The sequence below is a fragment of the Cyprinus carpio genome, unplaced genomic scaffold (assembly GCF_018340385.1).
Source record: "Cyprinus carpio isolate SPL01 unplaced genomic scaffold, ASM1834038v1 S000006731, whole genome shotgun sequence".
Classification (NCBI taxonomy): Eukaryota; Metazoa; Chordata; class Actinopteri; order Cypriniformes; family Cyprinidae; genus Cyprinus; species Cyprinus carpio.
Genome location: NW_024879334.1, coordinates 181640 through 201212, shown reverse-complemented (window position 1 = coordinate 201212; position 19573 = coordinate 181640). Strand labels below are relative to the sequence as shown.

At 37.4% G+C, this 19573-nt stretch overlaps 1 protein-coding gene across 1 annotated transcript in view; it reads left to right on the top strand.

Annotated features, from left to right (window-relative positions):
• LOC109058679 (protein unc-13 homolog C-like) overlaps nt 1-19573 on the top strand; it is a 135359-nt gene that overhangs the window by 4922 nt on the left and 110864 nt on the right. The window contains 7 exon segments of the mRNA XM_042755624.1: nt 66-3116; nt 3118-3589; nt 7966-7988; nt 8996-9045; nt 10523-10601; nt 13286-13291; nt 14204-14275. Of these exon segments, the coding sequence (XP_042611558.1) occupies nt 303-3116; nt 3118-3589; nt 7966-7988; nt 8996-9045; nt 10523-10601; nt 13286-13291; nt 14204-14275 (3516 nt within the window). The 5' untranslated portion in view covers nt 66-302.

Below are 19573 nucleotides of genomic sequence, written 5' to 3'. Positions count from 1 at the left end.
TTTACATGCTGACCTTCAGTGCAAACTACAGTTACTGAAAATATCTTTCTTTTTCTTTTTTTCAGAGACATGAGGCCTCTTCTGAAGAACACCCTTGAATAGTTCCCTTACTGAGGATGTGCAATGATTTCTGCTCGGCACAACCAAATCTGAGGTCACTTCTTCTCTAGACCCTCTTTTATACCTCAGGGTTGACTTTCAAAACTCATAAGTGTCTGTGTGCTTCCTATTAAGCACCGCTGGATTAGACCAGTTTTGCTTCACTGCATCCGGAGTGCAAAACTGCTGAAACATTGCCCTCCATGGTTTCTGCCCATTTCAAGAAGCTATCGTCTTACATCGTAAAGATTTGCAAAGGAATGTTTACAAAGAAACTGGCAAATACCACAAAGAAGAAAGAGAGCAGTGAAAACAAAAAAGAACCCAAAACATCCCCCGAACTGCAATCACGGAACCCAACGTTCTCAACCACACTGAAAAGCACAGTGAAAAAAATCTCCAAATGCTCATCGGCACGCAATATATCTCTTGAGGAGGATGACGGAAAAAACGACTGTTCTTCTCTCTCGCCAACATTCAGTTACCGTGTAGCAATTGCCAATGGACTTCCAAAAAATGCCCTCTTTCTGAACAGTAATGAGTTTCATGAGGTCTTGTCAATTGATAGCGATTACTCTGACTCTCTAAACGAGGCAAAACTTGTCCATAGATTCGATGAACAAAAAGCTTATACAATGCCAGTAAGAAGGAACAGGAAAAGCTTGATTAGTTTAGCGCCCTCTGATGGCAGCTCGGAGGGGGAGCGGGGAGAGCGCAGCAGTCTCCACACGCTTCGATTGGGCGCTCTGAAAAAACTGAGGAAGTGGAAGAAGAGCCAAGAATGTGTGTCCTCGGACTCAGAGGCCAGCAACTGGAGAAAGACTCTTGGCATCAGAAGCAAATCTCTGGACCGGGCTGGCCGACACCAGAAAACCACGCCCCTGGAGCCGGGATCCAGCTCGACGGGATGCATCAGTCAGACTCAGGACGTGATGGAGATGATCTTCAAAGAACTTCAGGGAATCAGTCAGATCGAGTCTGAGCTCTCAGAACTTCGAGGGCACGTTAACGCCCTCAAAAGCTCCATCGACGAGATCTCCAGCAGCGTGGAGGTGGTGCAGAGTGAAATCGAGCAGCTACGTTCAGGGTTCGTGCAGTCCAGACGCGAGACTCGAGACATCCACGATTACATCAGGCAGATTAGCCAACAGACCAACAAAGCTACTCTGAGATTTCTAAATGTGCCTGAGGAGAAGTACGAAAAAACTGAAGACCTTATTTATCAGATCCTAAAAGAGAAAATGGGTTTTGCTGAAGCACGCAAGACATTTAAAATTGAACTGGCCCATCGACTAGGGCAACACAGAGAATGTTACAATGCTAAACCTCGACCAATTGTAGTTATATTTTCAAGCCCACAAGACAGGGATTTAGTTTTGAAAAAGTGTTATAAGCTAAAAGGGACTGGAATATCCATTTCAACAGATAGTCTAGCACACGATTCGAAAGAAAAGAGAGACAAGCCGATGGCTTCCTCTCAGACATATGAAAGCATGGACATCAAGGTCTCAGCCAAAGACAAGGCTGAAAGTGATGACTGGGATTCTATGGAGAGTGACAAAGAGCTTGATGAATTAAACAAGAACAAATATGCAATTGTGTCCAAACCACCTCCAAAAAGTAAATCGGACAAGAAAAAGTCTCACGATCACCGAAGGATGGCAGATGACTCTGCATACTCTGTGCACTATGCGGATAATACAGCCTATGATGACCACGACAAGCAAAGCAAGTCCTACTATTCCGACGTAACACCTGGATGGCTGTCTCAGAGTGACTACTCCACTCCCAAACTCAGCCGATCTGAATCGGACTGCTCTAAACTTTGCCAGTCTTACTCTGAGGACTTCTCAGAGAGTCAGTATTTCAGCAGAGTCAACGGCGGTTCCTTGCTTTCCTCCTCAGATCAGGAACTTTGGCAACGGAAGCAAGAAGACATGGCATCCTCCTGGTACGCTAGTCCCCCCAGTCAAACTCTGAGCCAAGAACGAGCTTATGCGGAACATAATGAAGTTGAAACCACCGAGACTATTGACAGTGGTGTAAGTAATGGTCTTGTTTGTATATCAGGGGACAGGAGCCATTACAGCGGCTCTCAGCTGTCGCTGCAGGGTGACCTCTCACCGTGGAAAGATTGGCATCACCTTGAACAAGGTGCCGATTCAGGTTTGGACGCCTCCACTGAACAGAACATAATCTCTGAAATCAGTAGCCCCTTTGACCCTACAACCAACCCTGGTTTCCCTGAGAAAATAACTAAATGCCTTGAGGTCGATTTGCAATTTGAAGGCGAGACCTTTTTGACACTAGATAGCACTCCTGAGACAGGCCAAGACCAAGATATAGATATAGAACCTGAATTTTTGGAACCTGAGCTTGAGCCAGAGCCAGAATCAGAACCAGAACAAATGCCACAGCCTGAACCAGAACCTGAACCAGAGCCAGAACCAGAGCCAGAAGTTGTCATTGAACCCATACCAAAACCAGTACCTAAACCTGTGGCTGAACCGCAACTCGAAAAGAAGCCCAAGACCAAAAAGATCCAAGCTAAGCCTGAATCAGCTCCACAAACTCTGCAGCGACAGGATGTGAACCACCTCCAGCAGAACCCGAAATCGTCCTCCATGTACCGGAGCCAGAGTGAGATCAGAAATGAGAAAGTGGAGGAAGTCCCCAAATCCTGGAGTAGCAGGCTCAGCATAGATCTCAGCGAAAAAACCTTCAGCTTTGGAGGATTTGGATCAACCCTGCAAAGAGCAAAGTCAGCTTTGGATTTTGTGTGGAATAAAGGTTCCCAAAGCACTAGTGCCCCAGTCGAAGAACCGAGCAACACCTCATTCATGGGCAGGTTCAGAACCACGTCCCAGTCCACAGCGAACAGCTCCAGCACAACCATTGACTCGGACGTCTACACAGAACCTTTCTATTACAAGGCAGAAGAGGAAGAACAACCTGCTGAGCAACCTGTGGACAATGAGACACATTATGTTGAGGTGATGGAACAAGTGCTGGCCAACTCTGGAAAACAGAACAAATGCTAACGAGGCTGAGGAGCAGTACCAAGAAGAGGAATACGATGTCTCGCAAGAGTATGACATCTCGCAAGAGGGTAACCTCGTGCTGGAATATGACTGCAGCCTTGATGAGGAGTACAGTGAGGAATATGATGACAATCCGATGACTGAAGACACAGCGGAGTATGAGGTGAGTTTGGTGGATTATGTGGAAGAAACCGAGGAACCAGAAGCAGAGACCGAGGAACAGGAGGAGAGCAAAGAGGAGGTGCAGGAAGTTCAAGAGGCCTCAGAAATTAAGGGAGCAGATGAGGTAAAAGAGACTGTAGAACAAGAGGATGAGAACAAAAATGTTACAGAGGTTCCTGTGCAAGAAGCACCACCCAAAAAAAGGATGCGTCCCACCTTCAAAGAGGCAGCACTGAGAGCTTACAGGAAGCAGATGGCTGAGCTTGAACAGCAGATCCTGGCAGGAGGTATGAACCAACCAGTTATGTGTTTACATGTTGACTTATTATAGTTGTCTTGAAGGGTTTTAGTCAAGGCTTTGGTCGGTGAGACTTTGATTGAGTCATTTGAGATCCGCCATTGTCCATAGGATGTATTTCTAAGTTCTTGGTTCATGAAATCTCAGACTCTATTGAGGGTTGTTCTGAAGGGCAAGAAGATGTACAAGATACTAGTATTTGATGTTGAGTGGTTAGAACTGGCTATTGATTTTGTCTGTGTGTGTGTGTGTGTGTGTGTGTATGTAATTGTCCAGTGCCTCAGAGTTCAGACGAAAGTGTACTTCACCTTTTGTGGCCTTCATTAACTTTAAAGAGTCCAATCAACAGTTCCATCAACACAGCTATTTATATTTGAGCATTTATTTTGAAAGAAATAATAATAATTTTCTTCCCATCCTTTACGGTCACTGTCATTCCAAACCATTGTGGAACATGAAAAGAGACAATTTGACTGCCTATATGTAGCACTTTCCCATTCACTAGATACATACATGTATCACTGGTTGTTCAAAAAGGCATGAAGTAGTCCCTTTGACTTGTGTGCTATATTTCCTCTGATGTCATACAATAATAGCTTTGTTTTAAGTTGTTACTCCCTTCGAAATCATGCCGACATTGTAGCTCTCAAATTTCATTGTGCACATGCATTGATCAGACCAGGGTTGATGTCAGTGAGAGCAAACAGTATTAGCTCTTCTTGTAATGTGCACCACATTTGAATTTGTGCATATGTGTAGTTTTATTTTGGGTGAATTAATCCTCTAATAACTGCAAGCAGTTTTATTTTAGCAGATCAAAAGTCTCAAAGGTGTTTTCAAAGTAATAGTACCCTATAAACAGATGTCAGAATATGATTAATGGAATGATTGTTAGGACTTGCTGTTGTTAACAGCTGAAACATGGCATCTGTATGTCTCTACGCTAGCAGTTCTGAAATTTACCCCAGAGTTTCCTTTACATCCAGCCACTCAGGAATCAGGGGAATTTCCACCCAGTCTTACTCACACTGAAAGCTCTCTTGACCTAGATGTGAGAATCACAGTCACAGCACACGGCAAGCCCAGCGCCGCACTCCACAATGCTGAGCACTGTTGGGATACTGTATTTAGGCTGCTCATTCATGCTGCACACTAACAGCCAGATGCTCTGTGTACTTTAATAGATTCTGATTCCCTAAAACACAAGCCACAAATCACAGACCAAATCAGTTCATCTCAAGCATTACAATGAGGTTTAGCAGTTGCGCACAATTCAGCAATTGGATTCCAGAAATGATTGCACTTTCACTAAGATGTTTTCTATCAAATAAGTATATGTAAAGTGCAGATTCAGCAAATGCACAATTACTTCATTTAAATTCTTGCATTGCATCACTATTTTTGTGCATTCTGATTAAGCACCTTATTAAACAGCATTTTAACGGGTGCTTCAACACTATAGACCTTTGAGATCTGAAAGAGTGCTTTCGACACACTGACAGAAGCTTTAGTCTGTTGTCTTGACAGGTTGAGCATTTAATTTTAATTTTGGCTAGAAAAAGACAGTCACCCTATGAAGAGGGTTCTCTTAGGGATTTCACTTTTATGACACTATAGGCACTTGTTGAAATGTGATGTCTATTAGTTAGTGTCTGAGGGTGTTATGTTCAAATCTATTAAAAGTAAGTGTATGTGTGTGTATATATATATATATATATTCTATATTATATATATTCTAATATATATATATATATATATATATATTCTTATATATTACTTTTAATATATTTATTCAAATATTATAGTTATTTTATTTTACTATATTTTTTATATTTATGCAATATTTTCATATATATGCATATACAGTATGTGTATATACATATATACACATACATACAAAAAACAAAGCTATGTAATGTGTAATTCTTGTAAAAGTAGACATCACATTTCAACAACTGCTGAGTTTATTGTAATTTTGTAATATTATATACTATAAAATATTTTAATATTTTATGCTGAAGTTTATATTTGTAGTATATGACATAAAATATGTAAAAATCTGATTTTTTCAGCTTTGTCAATGATTAATGGCATTAAAAAAAAACAAAAAACAAACATTATATACAGTAATTTTTTTATATAATGTATTTTCATTAACAAAGCTGCAAACAGGAGTGCTAATGATTAGCTTTCTGCAGGTTTATCCTCCTTGATGAAAACACAGAAATATTCTTCAGTTCAGTGGTGCTGTATTTAGCTCCTTGTTTTCACACAGCCAATTTAAATTCTCAGCTCTCATTTTCTCCTTGACTAATTAAAGAACCCAGATCAGAAATCATTTGCATAAAATGAGGATCCGTCATGGAGGGGCTCTGAGAGTCGTGGCTGTTTTGGTTCAGTCTTTTCCAGGCTGTTTTAAAAGCAGGGCTGCCCATTTTAGGAGCCTTTTACAGTAAGGACTCTTAGGATTAGTTCTTCCTGCCAAAACCATCTTCATTTAGTTTTCTGGCTTGAACTGCATTCACATGCTAATTCCTCCTCCCAAGGGCGCTTGCTAACCAGGTCAGTGTTGTTGGGAATCTTATATCAGTCTTGTTCTGAGACTAGTGGTGTGAGCTGGCACTCCTCGCTTCACGTATTTATTATATCCATTTTATATTTCCGCTGTAATCCATCGAGGTCAGCTGACTTTGTTTATAAGCCAGCTCTGTATGAAAGTAGTCTATCCATTCTCTGAATATTTTATTTAGATCACAGCGCTCACAGATTTTAAAAATGTGTGTGGCACTGATAATAAATACTTTTTGCCCTTTGCAGATAGAAAAGGTTTCCTTCCCTCGCTATTTTTAGGAATTCATATTTTAAGATATAAATTTCATTATTTATAAGCTTTACTATTTAAATGGTGAACAACAGATATATTTTCTACCTGCAGTTTGTTTTCAAAAATACTTTATTAATGAAAGTGATGCATTTAGCCAGAGCTCAGTGGAAACAGACCACTGATCCAAATGAGTCTGTCACCTCTCTCATATTCATCTCATCTCATCATATCTCATTTCATCTCTGTCACTGACCAAGAAATCTAAAAGGAAATTTAATTTGTCTGAGAAATCCCTCTGTGCATATATATTCACCCGTCCACAAAATGGATAATTTTTAGAGACAGTGGACAGTTTGTGATCTTGTTTTAAGGGTCAGTCAAAATAAAAAGTTGTTCATGTATCATAAAATGTGTTCTTTCCAGATCTAAATGTAAGTTTGATTGTTGCTGATGTAAAAACAAATTGTATTAATCAGAATAACCATTAAACAGAATTGGAATTCTTCATATATATTAATAATAATTGTAATTTCCATTATTATTAATGGAGATTCAGATCACTATAACTGATAACATTCTTATTTTTTGTTTTTAAAAAGCATGTTGACGTGAAACTTTACTTTAAAATTAAAATTATATAATTTTCATATCAACATATTTTAAGACCTGCAAACCTAAATAGTAGTGAATCAGTATTAAAGTTGGATGGTGGTTGCTACCTGTTTAAAATCGATTTGGATTAAACAGGCCAATAAAACACCCAAATATATACAGGTTAGTCCTCAGTTTAGTGTTTCTTTGACACTGAAGGATGGTCTGAGCATTACAGAAGGGACGAGTAACCCTTCAGAAGCCCAACAGGAAAGATTTGATCAATACTCCGTTTGACACATCCTCGTCTCCACTCTATTAACAAGCTAGATTTAAGCTCCATGGCTGTCTTCTAGGTGTCTACGTGCCTTTTATTGACCTCTGATGTCTCTGAAAACTCACTTTTATCATTCATGGTCCAGCGAGCTGTGAAGCTATCGCACTAATGCTGAACTAATCATCGCTATTACATTTAAACACTTGAGCGACATTAAAGCGTCTGAGCTGATCTTTGAGACTTACTGAAGGAGGACGATCTGAGAAATCAGGAACAGTAATGGTCATCAGTGTAACCTCATCTCTGAGGTTTGAATCTGCCCATAATTTAGCAGAAATCATGTTTGGATATTGATAGTCTGAAGTGTGTTTAAGTAAACATGAGCGGTCTCTCTGTGCTAGACACGCAGGCTTTTACAGCATTATATGGCTGGTGTAGTATGAGAGAAAGATGATATATTGGCTCTAGGTTTACGTTTGTGTGTGTGTGTGTGTGTGTGTGTGTATCAGGGATTATACTGACTGAGATATTGTAAATGAGCTGTGCTGGCACTGTTTGTTTGGCTCCATTAGGCAGAAGTCATTATAGTGTGTGCAGTTATTTATAGATAAAGGAGTCGATAAGTGCTGTTATTTCTAACGTTCCTCTCTGTCTTTCTGCTTCTCTTCTGCAGACAGCACTGCACTGGACACCGAGGTCTTCTTGCCTTTTCTATGCTTATATCATTTTTCAACAGTTTCTGTCTGTGTTTGTTCATCTTTGAATATATATGAAATATGCTGCATGTTTTTCAGTTTTCTTGTTTAATTGCTTGGTGGCGGTGTTAATGAGCACAATACAGAGAGACAGATAGACATATAGACATATAGATAGACAGATAGATGTGTAGAGGACTATTAGATGGATAGATAGACAAGAACATTCCGAGAACAGATAGATAGATAGATAGAAAGAAAAAAAAAAAAAAAAAAAAAAAAAAAAAAAAAAAAAAAAAAAAAAAAATATAGACAAGATACTTATAAAACAGACAGATAGATAGATAGATAGATAGATAGATAGATAGATAGATAGATAGATAGATAGATAGATAGATAGATACTTAGATAGATAGATAGATAGATAGATAGATAGATAGATAGATAGATAGATAGATAGATAGATAGATAGATAGATAGATAGATAGATAGATAGATAGATAGATAGATAGATAGATAGATAGATAGATAGATAGATAGATAGATAGATAGATAGACAAAAAGAAACAGACAGATAGATAGATAGATAGATAGATAGATAGATAGATAGATAGATAGATAGATAGATAGATAGATAGATAGATAGATAGATAGATAGATAGATAGATAGATAGATAGATAGATACTCATAAAACAGATAGATAGATAGATAGATAGATAGATAGATAGATAGATAGATAGATAGATAGATAGATAGATAGATAGATAGATAGATAGATTTGTACTGTACTGTACTGATCTTAGTTTTTATAATGTATTTATAATGTATTTTGTCTGTATTTGTACTTGTTTGTCTCTGTTTATGTATTTTTTTTTTTGTGACAGTGTGTGTGTGTGTGTGTGTGTGTGTGTGTTGTATATTTACTGTACAGGTAAACAATATACAGTAATACAGTGTTCTTATTGATTGTGTAAGTCATCAGGCGCAGGCTGTTTTCTTGTTGACAGGGTTGTGCCAACATCCTGGACCCAGCCAAACTGGGGCTGAGCGGCGGAGGGTGAGTAGACACACACAACACCAAACACACACGGGAAATAAAGGAAGAGAGCTGAACACAGGTTATACACAGGAAAGTGTGTGTAGAGTTACACTCTTACAGGTGCTGTATATAAACATATATATGTGTGTCTGTGTGTGTTGGTGGCCTCATATTCTCGAGCCGTAGGGTCTCCTCGTCTTCCATTTGTCACTGACACACAGGCGCACACACACAGACACACACACACAGACTTGCTGATATTATTTTGCTCTGATAGACCGCAGGCAGAAGAGCAGGAATGGGTATGGAATGTTATATTTGGATTTTCCAGGGACCTGATCTAGTGTTAATTGTTTGCAATGGTATGACTCCAGGTTAATGAATGTAGTGTGGATGAATTTAATTTTTGGTAATGAGCTGTCAAAAAGAAATAAATAAACACTGGCACAATGTTGGCATGTTGTACTTATTAAAGGCCCCATTCTCATTAAGCGCTGATGATGTCACTGTCTTCATAACAAACACATTTCTTTGGGCGCTGCATGAATGAAAAACACCTGTGTTTGTAATGTTCTGACCTGATCTACACTCTTAGATTGTATAAGCGTGTGTGTGGATTTTAGAAATAGTGGCCAGCAGGGTTATTTTCCAGAGCTATTTTGGCTGTGTTCATACAACACAAACATTCTGCATACTGCCTACTATTTAAAAATACTATGTGAAACAAGTATACATTATGCAACAATAAACATTTTTACAACAGTAGAAAGCTAAATTGTCATTACATTGCATCCATCTGATTTTTATTATGTTAAATATAATGAGTTTGCATTTTAAAAGAAATTTTGTGTTAAATTCTCTGTTTTTTTGATGGTCCATTTAAATAATAAATCTCCTTACTGAGTTTTTATTTGACCAGATCACTAAATGTTAAGAGAAACATTGCTCTCTAATTAAATAAAAACTTAATAAGGAGATTAAAAAACCCATGCATTATATATATATAATATATATATATATATATATATATATATATATATATATATATATATATATATCTATATATATATTTAAAGGTATTTATTATAAATATTTATTTTTGCATTTTGCTAATCCAATCAAATCCATTAAATTCATTGTGTTAAATGCAACCTTTTTTAATCAGCTCAAATAATTAATGCAGAAGATGATGCTAAAAATTTACAGTATTTAGCTCAAAATTAATAATCAATGTGAGCACCTGAATTGTGGGATACAGCACCCAGCATAGTGTGCTTGTATGCGGCCCAGTTTGACAAAGTATTCTTCCATGCATGCATGCATGCAGTGGGCTTGTGAGAGACAGCAGCGGTTATGATGGACTTCCTGTTCCTGCCCATCCCATGTTATTTGCCGGTGCCTTAAATCACCCGACTGCTTTTTAGCCGGGTAATGTTTCATAGCGTACAGCATGATTCTGGTATTAATAGGACTCTAAATCTGCCTCTATCCCCAGGGTTGGCAGTATACTTTACGGCATTGACAGCATGCCAGATTTACGTCGCAAGAGGACCATGCCTATTGTTCGAGACCTGGTGAGTAATCACACCCGGCACGGTTGTGTTTGACTGATGGAGCTTTAGAAGACTGTATTAGCCAATCAGACCCACCGTGCACATGGTCACTAGTCCGATTTTACAACCCAACACTGTCAGCAGAGCACATGCAAGATGGAGGCGCACACGTGTTTATGTTTTGATGCTATTTGAGGCTTTTACGCTCCACCCAAAGTAAAAGTAGGTCACCCGCCTGGTGTTTCTCCACAATATCTGCAGACTTCAAATCATCTGTCTTGGTCTTTAAATGTGTAGTGCTCATATATTGATAATGAAGTGTTGTTTAATTTATGAGATTCTAGATGGCGAATGATTGATCCATAGCATCTATGTAGTATGTGTTTCTATTTATATTTTTGCATTTGTTAAAGGAACAGTTCACCCAAAAATGAAAATGTGCTGTTAATTTACTCACCTCATCCAAGATGAAGCTGACGTTTTTTCTTCAGCAGAAAAGTAAAGAAGGTTTTTAGCTGAAACTGTGGTCCTTGGTGATTCATAAAATGCAAGTGGCTACCTTCACTTTGAGAGTCAAAAAAGCATATCAAGTAACACAAAATTAATACCCGTGGCTCCTGATGATTATACTGAGGTCTTATGAAGTGAAATGATCAGTCTGTGCAAGAAAATGAAGATTATTACAGCATTATTGCCTGAAATCCAGAGCCTTGTAACAGCGGCTCTTTGGTGTTTGGTCCGAGTCAAACTGTTTCCTCAGTTCAGTGACTGCTGGAGGAACTGGAGCGCTGAATAAGTTGATTCATCACAGGATCAGATACGCCACCATTTCGGCTCATTTTGAGTCGTAGTGACTGTCAGGCGTCGGAAAGTGAGTTTTGATTGAGTAACTTGTAAATCTGCACTGCTAGAGCCGCAAAGAAAACAAAAAACAAACTGTTTCAGATGACTCAGATTTGTTGAACTGGTTCAACTCGCTCACTAAAAAAGATCCGGTTAAGAAGAAAGATTTGTTTGTGAACCGGACATCACTCCAGACTGTTGGACTGAGGCTCTGAATTACAGGTAATAATGTTATAAATAGTGTTCAGTATCTTGCACAGACTGGTCATTTTGCTTCATAACACATTAATATATCGTCTGGAGACATGGATATTAATTTTGTGTTGCCTGATGTGTTTTTTTGACTCTCAAAGTGACGGTAGCCTTTGACTTGCATTTTATGAATCACCAAGGACCACAGTTTCAGCTAAATATATTCTTTACTGTTCCACTGAAGAAAAAGAAAAGGGTGATCAAATTAACAGCAAATTTAAATTTTTGATTAAACTGTACTTTTAACATTTCGTAGGATTTCTTCTTTTTTTGTTTTTTTGAGCTCTTGCAATCCATGTCTTTGTGTCCATTGTTTCTTTATGGTTTTGTTAAAGCGAAAGATTCTTAACCGATTTTTGCATTGAGTTTTCTGCAAACTGTTCAGCTTCTGAAGGACAAATTTTGATGCTGTATCTGTCCATATTTTGCATGGAAATAAAAACCAACCCTCTTTTGGTAAGTACGGGTCATCGTTCAGTTTCTTTTGGTTTTTTGGCGTGGCCTGTGGTCCGTTCCCACTTGGGCCCATATTGACTTATGGGCAATATTTTTTCCGTGAGTTGTCAGATTTCTCTCCATGAAACACTTGTTTTTTTTGACTCAATCGATACATTCGAAACAGAAATGTTGACACCAAACTCTACCCAAAAAAATATATCCGAGGACTTCATTGACTTCTGATTTAACTGTGTGCCTTTTTAAATCCATGTAAAAGTGACCTGCTCCAATGAGCCTTTTACAGCGTGGATGAAGTCAGTGCTGTACTGGGTCAGATCTGGTCTATCCCATCATGCCTCGGTCCTCTGTTTCTGTCCCCTTGTTGGCTGTGTGATTGCTTCAGGGCAACGACAGTCGGTCACGGGAGGGTGGGGATCGAGGGACCCGCCCAAAAACTGCAGCGGGAGCTTTGTCAAAATTCAGACGAATCCATTGCCTGCAGCAACCCTCAGCAATTCAAGTGCATGTCGAGACTTACATCAACACTTGACGTTCATGTAGAGGTCAAATCTACCCTATTTCCCTATTATGCACCCCTGCTTTAAGGGGCCGTTAGCAGCCCCGCTTGGTCTTTACCACCATTAGGTTCAGGGTCAGATGGTAAAGACGAGTCCAGTATGGTCCGCTGTCCGTGCCTGCCGATCTAAATATGGCTAATCGTGGCTTTTTGACTTCTGACCGGCTCCCATTTCCCCCTCATTGACTCTTTCTTGCTCTCTTTCTCTGTCCTGAACTCTTTGGATCGTGTTTTTTGAGCTGGCTTTGAAACATGCCGTCTGGTCTTGTCTGTTTGTAGCAGTAATGGCAACAGTATTGCAGGGAGTCGGAGTTTGTCAGGGTGCCTTTCAGTATCTTAGCTAATCAATTGCACAGTAAATGCATGAGTGAACTGTAAATTTCTACTGCATGTCAGAGGTGAGTTATTTAAGGATTGAGCCTCACCTCTGCAGCTTTCACTCTGCTCTTTAGACCAAAAACTCGATCTGATTTTATGCATGACGGCAGGTATGACGTAAAAAGATGTGCTTACTGTGTGTAAATGACAGCTTGCCTTTGCTAAATGTCTAATTTTGTGTTTTTTCTGCTTTTTTTTCTGCATCTGGACACACTAGGCTTTGGTAAGTCTCTTGCATTTTTAATGGATGCATCTGCATCCAGTGTTTGTCTAGTTAGATACCTTCATCTAGTCAGCTGAAGCAGCACAGATGTGTACTTATCTGCCTACGTTATTGCACAATCCTGTGTGTGGTTTGATGATTGTTGGAAAGAATAAAAATGACATTATTTTAGCTACTAAATATGCTTGAAGTTCACTTTTATTGGTCCTAGTTCATTAGCTGTTTTCATTAGGTGGTTCCCGTTAAAATGCTTTTTTTTTGGACCCAGAATAATAGAGCTTGAAAATAATAGAGCTTTCATTATTTGATTTAAAAATAAAGACTGTTTCATAATTTGAGAATTCATGACAGAAAATGACAGCTCTGTTCCAAATCCTATTGAGCCGTCTACCTACTAGACAGCATTTTTTAGCATTATGCACACACTTGTGGTATAAAGGCTTTTCTCAAATGCATGCAATCTTACTTTGATCAAATTTTAAGACAGCATCCTTCATAGAGCAGAAAAACACATTCAGTCCTGTTAAAATGGACTGTGTTAACCGTTATTTGCTTTGTGTAGACAGCAGCACTAGTTTTAAGACAGACCTAACTTTTTTTTTGTACTCATGCAATGTGAGCAATGAGCCCTCAGTTAGTCTGTCTGTCTGCCTTGTTATTGAGAAAGCAAGTCTATCTACTGAAATCTTTAAAATCGCACTAAACCTAATGAAATTAAAGTAAATTACACTGCACAGTAATATGTGTATATCTGCTTGAAAGTGAAAGTGGTTTCCCAGCCTGAGTAATCTTTGTGTCGCACGATAACATTCAGCCTAACATAACCGATTTCTGCCCTTTAGCATTTGACTGCGTTCCTGAGCTTTGTCTTTCTCTCTGGCTCTTTCTCACTGTTTCCTTTTTTCCTTCCAGACATTGGCTGCTCGAAAGGCAGGCATTGCGTTTGGGCTCGTGAACAGATCGACTCTGAACAACGAGGAGCTGGTGAGTTTTAAACACACGCGCACAGTGCGTTCAACCATATAGACTCATGCATAAATCACTCTGTAAGCAGCCAGTCAGAGTCTAATGAGGAGCGATCATGTGCCACTAATGTAACGCTCATGCATAAAGTCACAACTGATACAGAAACACACATCAGAGCCAGAGGCAAGAACAAATGAACCAGATAAAAAAAAGGCTATTTATATTCTCTAATCTCAGTCATTGTCACAAAATAAACCCTTACGGGGTGATCGGGACCACGACCACAGCAGCTACTCACTAAATATATATTTATTTCATAAATAGTGACTTTATACACTGCTAAATAAATAAATTGGTATGAAATACTGATTTTAATTATTTTCTGTGCTGGTCGAAAAATTTAGTTTCAAGACGATCTTGAATTTTTAAATAAGTCTCTTCTGCTCACCAAGGCTCCATTTATTTGATCAAAAATGTGAAATATTATTACAAATTAAAATTACTTTTTTCTATGGGAATATAAATTCAAAAAAAAAAAAAACCGCTCATCTTATTTTTTTCTTTTATCTGAAATTAAATTATAAACTAAAATTCAATCAATCAATCAAAAAATCAATCAAATAATATAATTGAATAATTATAATCATTGTTGAAAACAGTTGTGCCTGCTTCATATCTTTGTGGAAACTGTGATTTTTATATATTTATTTCAGGTTTCTTTGATGAATAAGAAGTATTAAAAAGAACAGCACTTAACAGCTTTTAAGCGGGTGATGCTGTTGTATCCGCCTTGAGATGCTTTCTGATTACTTGTGTGTTGATCGATAATTCCCGTTTGAATTGTATTCTTGTACTTTAATTCGATGGATGGGCCAAAACCCTGAGAGAGGAAAGAATGTCTTAATCAATAAAAAAAGAATTACTCTTCTTTTTTTCCAGACCTTCTTCCCTCCCATTAATTGACCTCCCAGAATGACTCGGTGTGTGTGTGAAATTAATTTCTCTGTTGTGACAGCGAGATGCAGGAATTACCTGAGCTGAAGACTAACTCTGTCCTTAAATTCCGCCTGGGAATTTTCTGCTTATGTGTTTGGGGAGTTTTAATTATAACATGATGTGCGTTCAGGTACAAAATGGACATGCATGAGTAATTCCTATTTCTTTCTCTCTGTTTTGGTCTACCAACAAAGACAGGAAGCTTTTTTTGACAACAAAATTACCTGGATGTGAATTAGGTGTGTAATGGAGGATGTATCTGTTTGTTTTATAATAGAGCGCAACTGTCAGGCTCTGGAAGTAAAAATCCCATTCGTTTTCTCTGTAGGGGAATTGATTTGTAACAATAATGATTATAAACTGTTAAAGAGAGACATGATGTGAGCTATGAGGCTGTAAATCGATAGTGTATGCTTTTGCTAAAACGGTCAGCTCACATCATTTCAAGTATTTTAAAATAATCTGTGGGGAATAATCTTGGTGAAAAACTATATTTGGCAAAGGAAATAACCATCAATCAGAGAGTCAAAACAAGCATGCAAATATATATATATATATATATATATATATATATATATATATATATATATATCAGTACAGGTCATAGGTTTGGAAACATTACTATTTTTAATGTTTTTGAAAGAAGTTGCATTTATTTGATCAAAAATACAGAAAAAAACAGTAATATTGTGATATATTATTACAACTTAAAATAATAGTTTTCTATTTGAATATACTTTAAAAAATAATTTATTTATTCCTGTGATGCAAAGCTGAATTTTCAGCATCATTACTCCAGCCTTCAGGGTCACATGTAACATCCAGTCTATCACATGATCATTTAGAAATCATTCTTAATATTCTGATTTATTGAGTGTTGGAAACAGTTCTGCTGTCTAATATATTTGATGAATAAAAAAGGTTAAAAAGAACTGCATTTTTTCAAAATAAAAAAAAAAATTCAAATAATTATATATTCTAATAATACATTTTCTTTACTATCACTTTTTATCAATTTAAACACATCCTTGCTGAATAAAAGTATTGATTTTATTTTATTAAAAGAAAGAAAAAAAATTACTGACCCCAAATTACTGACCAGTAGTGTATATTGTTATTAAAAAATATTTATATTTTAAAAACATACCTTCTTTTTTTTTTTTTTTTTTTACTTTTTATTCATCAAGTATCCTAAAAAAGTATCACATGTTATGAAAAATATTAAGCAGCAGAACTGTTTCCAACTTTGATAATGAATCATCATATTAGAATGATCTTCTAAAGGATCATGTGATAATGATCCTAAAAATTCAGCTTTGCATCACAGAAATAAATGATAATTTAAAAGTATAAATAAATTTAAAACAATTATTTTAAATTGCAATAATATATCACAATATTACATTTTTTTTCTGTATTATATATACACACACACACATTGCTCTCTCTCTCTTGCTCTCTCTCTCAAAAACATTAAAAATAGTAATGTTTCCAAACTTTTACCTGTAATGTATATATATATATATATATACATATATGTGTGTGTGTGTGTGTGTGTGCAATACATGTAATATATATATATATATATATATATATATATATATATATATATATATATATATATATATATATATATATATATATATATTTAAAACAATAGTTTTATATTTCTCCATCATTTTTTATTTAATTATGTCATTTGCATTGGCTTCATGGGATTGTAGTTCTTTCCCTAAATGTAGTCCTACAATATCTTTGTCTTTTGTCAGATTTTCATACACTTTTTTGCTTTAAATCAGTGTTTGTAATGTGTGTGATTCACTTTGTTGCTTGTTGGTTTGGTTCATGGCTTATAACTCTTTGAACAAAGGGTTTTTTAGAACAATGCCTTGGGAAAAGACTTTCAGAAGCAATGCCACTGAAAAACACTTTATAATTATTGTCCTGCTGAAGAGAATGATGGGAAATGTAGTTTAGCACAAATCCTGTTGTGTCACAAAACAGCCAAATAAGCTGATATTTTCTAGAAAGCTAGTAGTTATCAAAAAATGACTCATTACTCACCTCATGTCTTTCCAAACCTTTCTGACTTAGTTGTGTCGAACACAAAAGAAGATTGAATAACATCTCAGTGTTTTCATGGAAGTAAGTTGATACCACGATAATCAATTTCAATGATTTGATTGCATTAACCTGGCAAAATCCAGCCATAATTGTGGCTGTGACTAGATTTATCAAACATGATTTTCACTCCAATCAAGTCTGGAGGAAATCTAGTGATCCCCACTAGTCTTACAGCATTGCAGTAAGTAGTGTTAGGTTTTGCTCATCCCGTTATACAGTACAATCATTGTGGCATGAGTTGAAGGCAGCGTTAGTGTGTGATGAACAGACAGGTCAGAGTCGGGCTCCAGTGGGCCGGTCCAGTCGACCTTAATCCAACACTAGCAGTCCTCTGAAGAATAGCAAGCACCGCAATCACTCTTTCAGATGCACCTGTTTCCAAACAGCCTTCGATGGGTCTTAGACATAAAAAGGAGGAAGGTCAGCTATAGAGAGAGCTGGCCGGCAGATTTCTAAGTAGGCCGAACAGATGTCTGAGAGTTTTTAAATGCATTAAACACACCAGCGAGAGAGCGAAAGAAAGTGATGAGGGGGCTGAGGGAGAAATTACAGAAGAGAGACAATCCCTCAGAGAAAAGCATGCTGAAAGCAGCCCATGCGTCCATATGCTTAAGAAGAAAAACAAGAACAGAAACTGTTGTATCAGTATATCTGTCCTTAACACTCAACAGCATTGTTTGGATTCAGCCCGTGACATTATTCAGCGAAACACCTCAGTCAGTTTTCTCCTGAGATAATGTTAGTCAAGGTTTTCTGTGCCAGAAACATTCATAATTTAGTTTACATGACCCGCATTTTTTAATTCTCTTTGACTACTTAGTAAAAAAAAATGGGATGTTTTTGCTGCTGTATGTCTTATGTAAATGGCCTCTTTGCATTTTTTTTTTTTGGACCCTGCATACGAGTAACAGGAATATATCATACTGTATGGCTTGGGGTTTTCATAAAAAATGATTGTAAACAAGCAAGTCGAGGTCAATCTGTAATGTTTAGATTTGCTAATATGTAATATATCTACACATGCATTTGTATGTGTATGAATGGAAGTGAACACACATTAGCACATTTCGCTAGTTCTTCTGCATTAAACTCAATTCAAAATTTGATTTCTCGTTATATTAAGCTTTCAATGACTCAAAAAGACCACATCTGTTCAATATTTTTTGTGATGGCGACTTGTGATGTTTTTTCTTTTCACGTCTAGTAGCTGATTAACGCTACTTGTTTGAATCGGTAAGATTTTTTTATGTTTTATGTTTTATTTTTTTAAGAAAAGTTTATGCTCACCAGAGCTGCATTTATTTGATCAAAATATTGTAAAAATGTGAAATTTAAAATAACTATCTTCTATGTGAGTATATTTTAAAATGTAATTTATTGGTGGAATCAAAGCTGAATTTTCAGCATCATTAACATACTCCGTCTTCAGTGTCACAAAATGATCTTCAGAAATCATTGTTAATATGCTGATCTGTGCTTAAGAAGCATTTCTGATTTATTATCAATGTTGAGCCAAAGATGCAGTCAGCAGGTCTTCAGACACATTAATGGTGTGGCAGCACGAGCATTTCCAGCACCTGCCGTGGCGCTCCAGCACAGAAACACATCCCAAAACCAAAGACGTCTCCGCAAGTGGGTCTGGAAGCCGAGAGCCAGCTCCTAGGTGTGGAGGACGCTTCCAAATCTTTTAATTGGCTGGCATTTTCTTCTCAAAAGGACGAATAGTTTTTCTAACAATTGAAGTTTTTCAGCTCATCCAAAACATGAAAATCTTATTATTTATTCACCTTCAAGTCAATCCAAACTCATATGCTGTCAGTTTTCTCTCCTGTTGAAAACACAAAAGAAAAGGTTTGGCATGGCATGAGGGCGCGTATTGTCGTTATGGGCTGAACGATCTGTTTAAGATGCATGTGAAGTGTTGGGTCAGTGGGCTGTGTGTTTGACAGATGGTTTCATTCCTCCGTCCCTCATTTCTGCTGGAGTTGTGGACACTGCCGCCTTGTTCAGCGTTCGGCGTTTCAGCGTGAGCGATTACTCCTTGAATATTCTCCCTCTCTCTGGCTGAAGCCCAGTGTTTAATTCTGAGGGTAACTCATCTGGTTACTCCAGAGTCGCTAGATTAAATCGGAAAGTCCTTTCCGTTTTTGCAAGCTGTTAATCCCTCCTCATTTGCATAAGGTTACTGCCATCAGT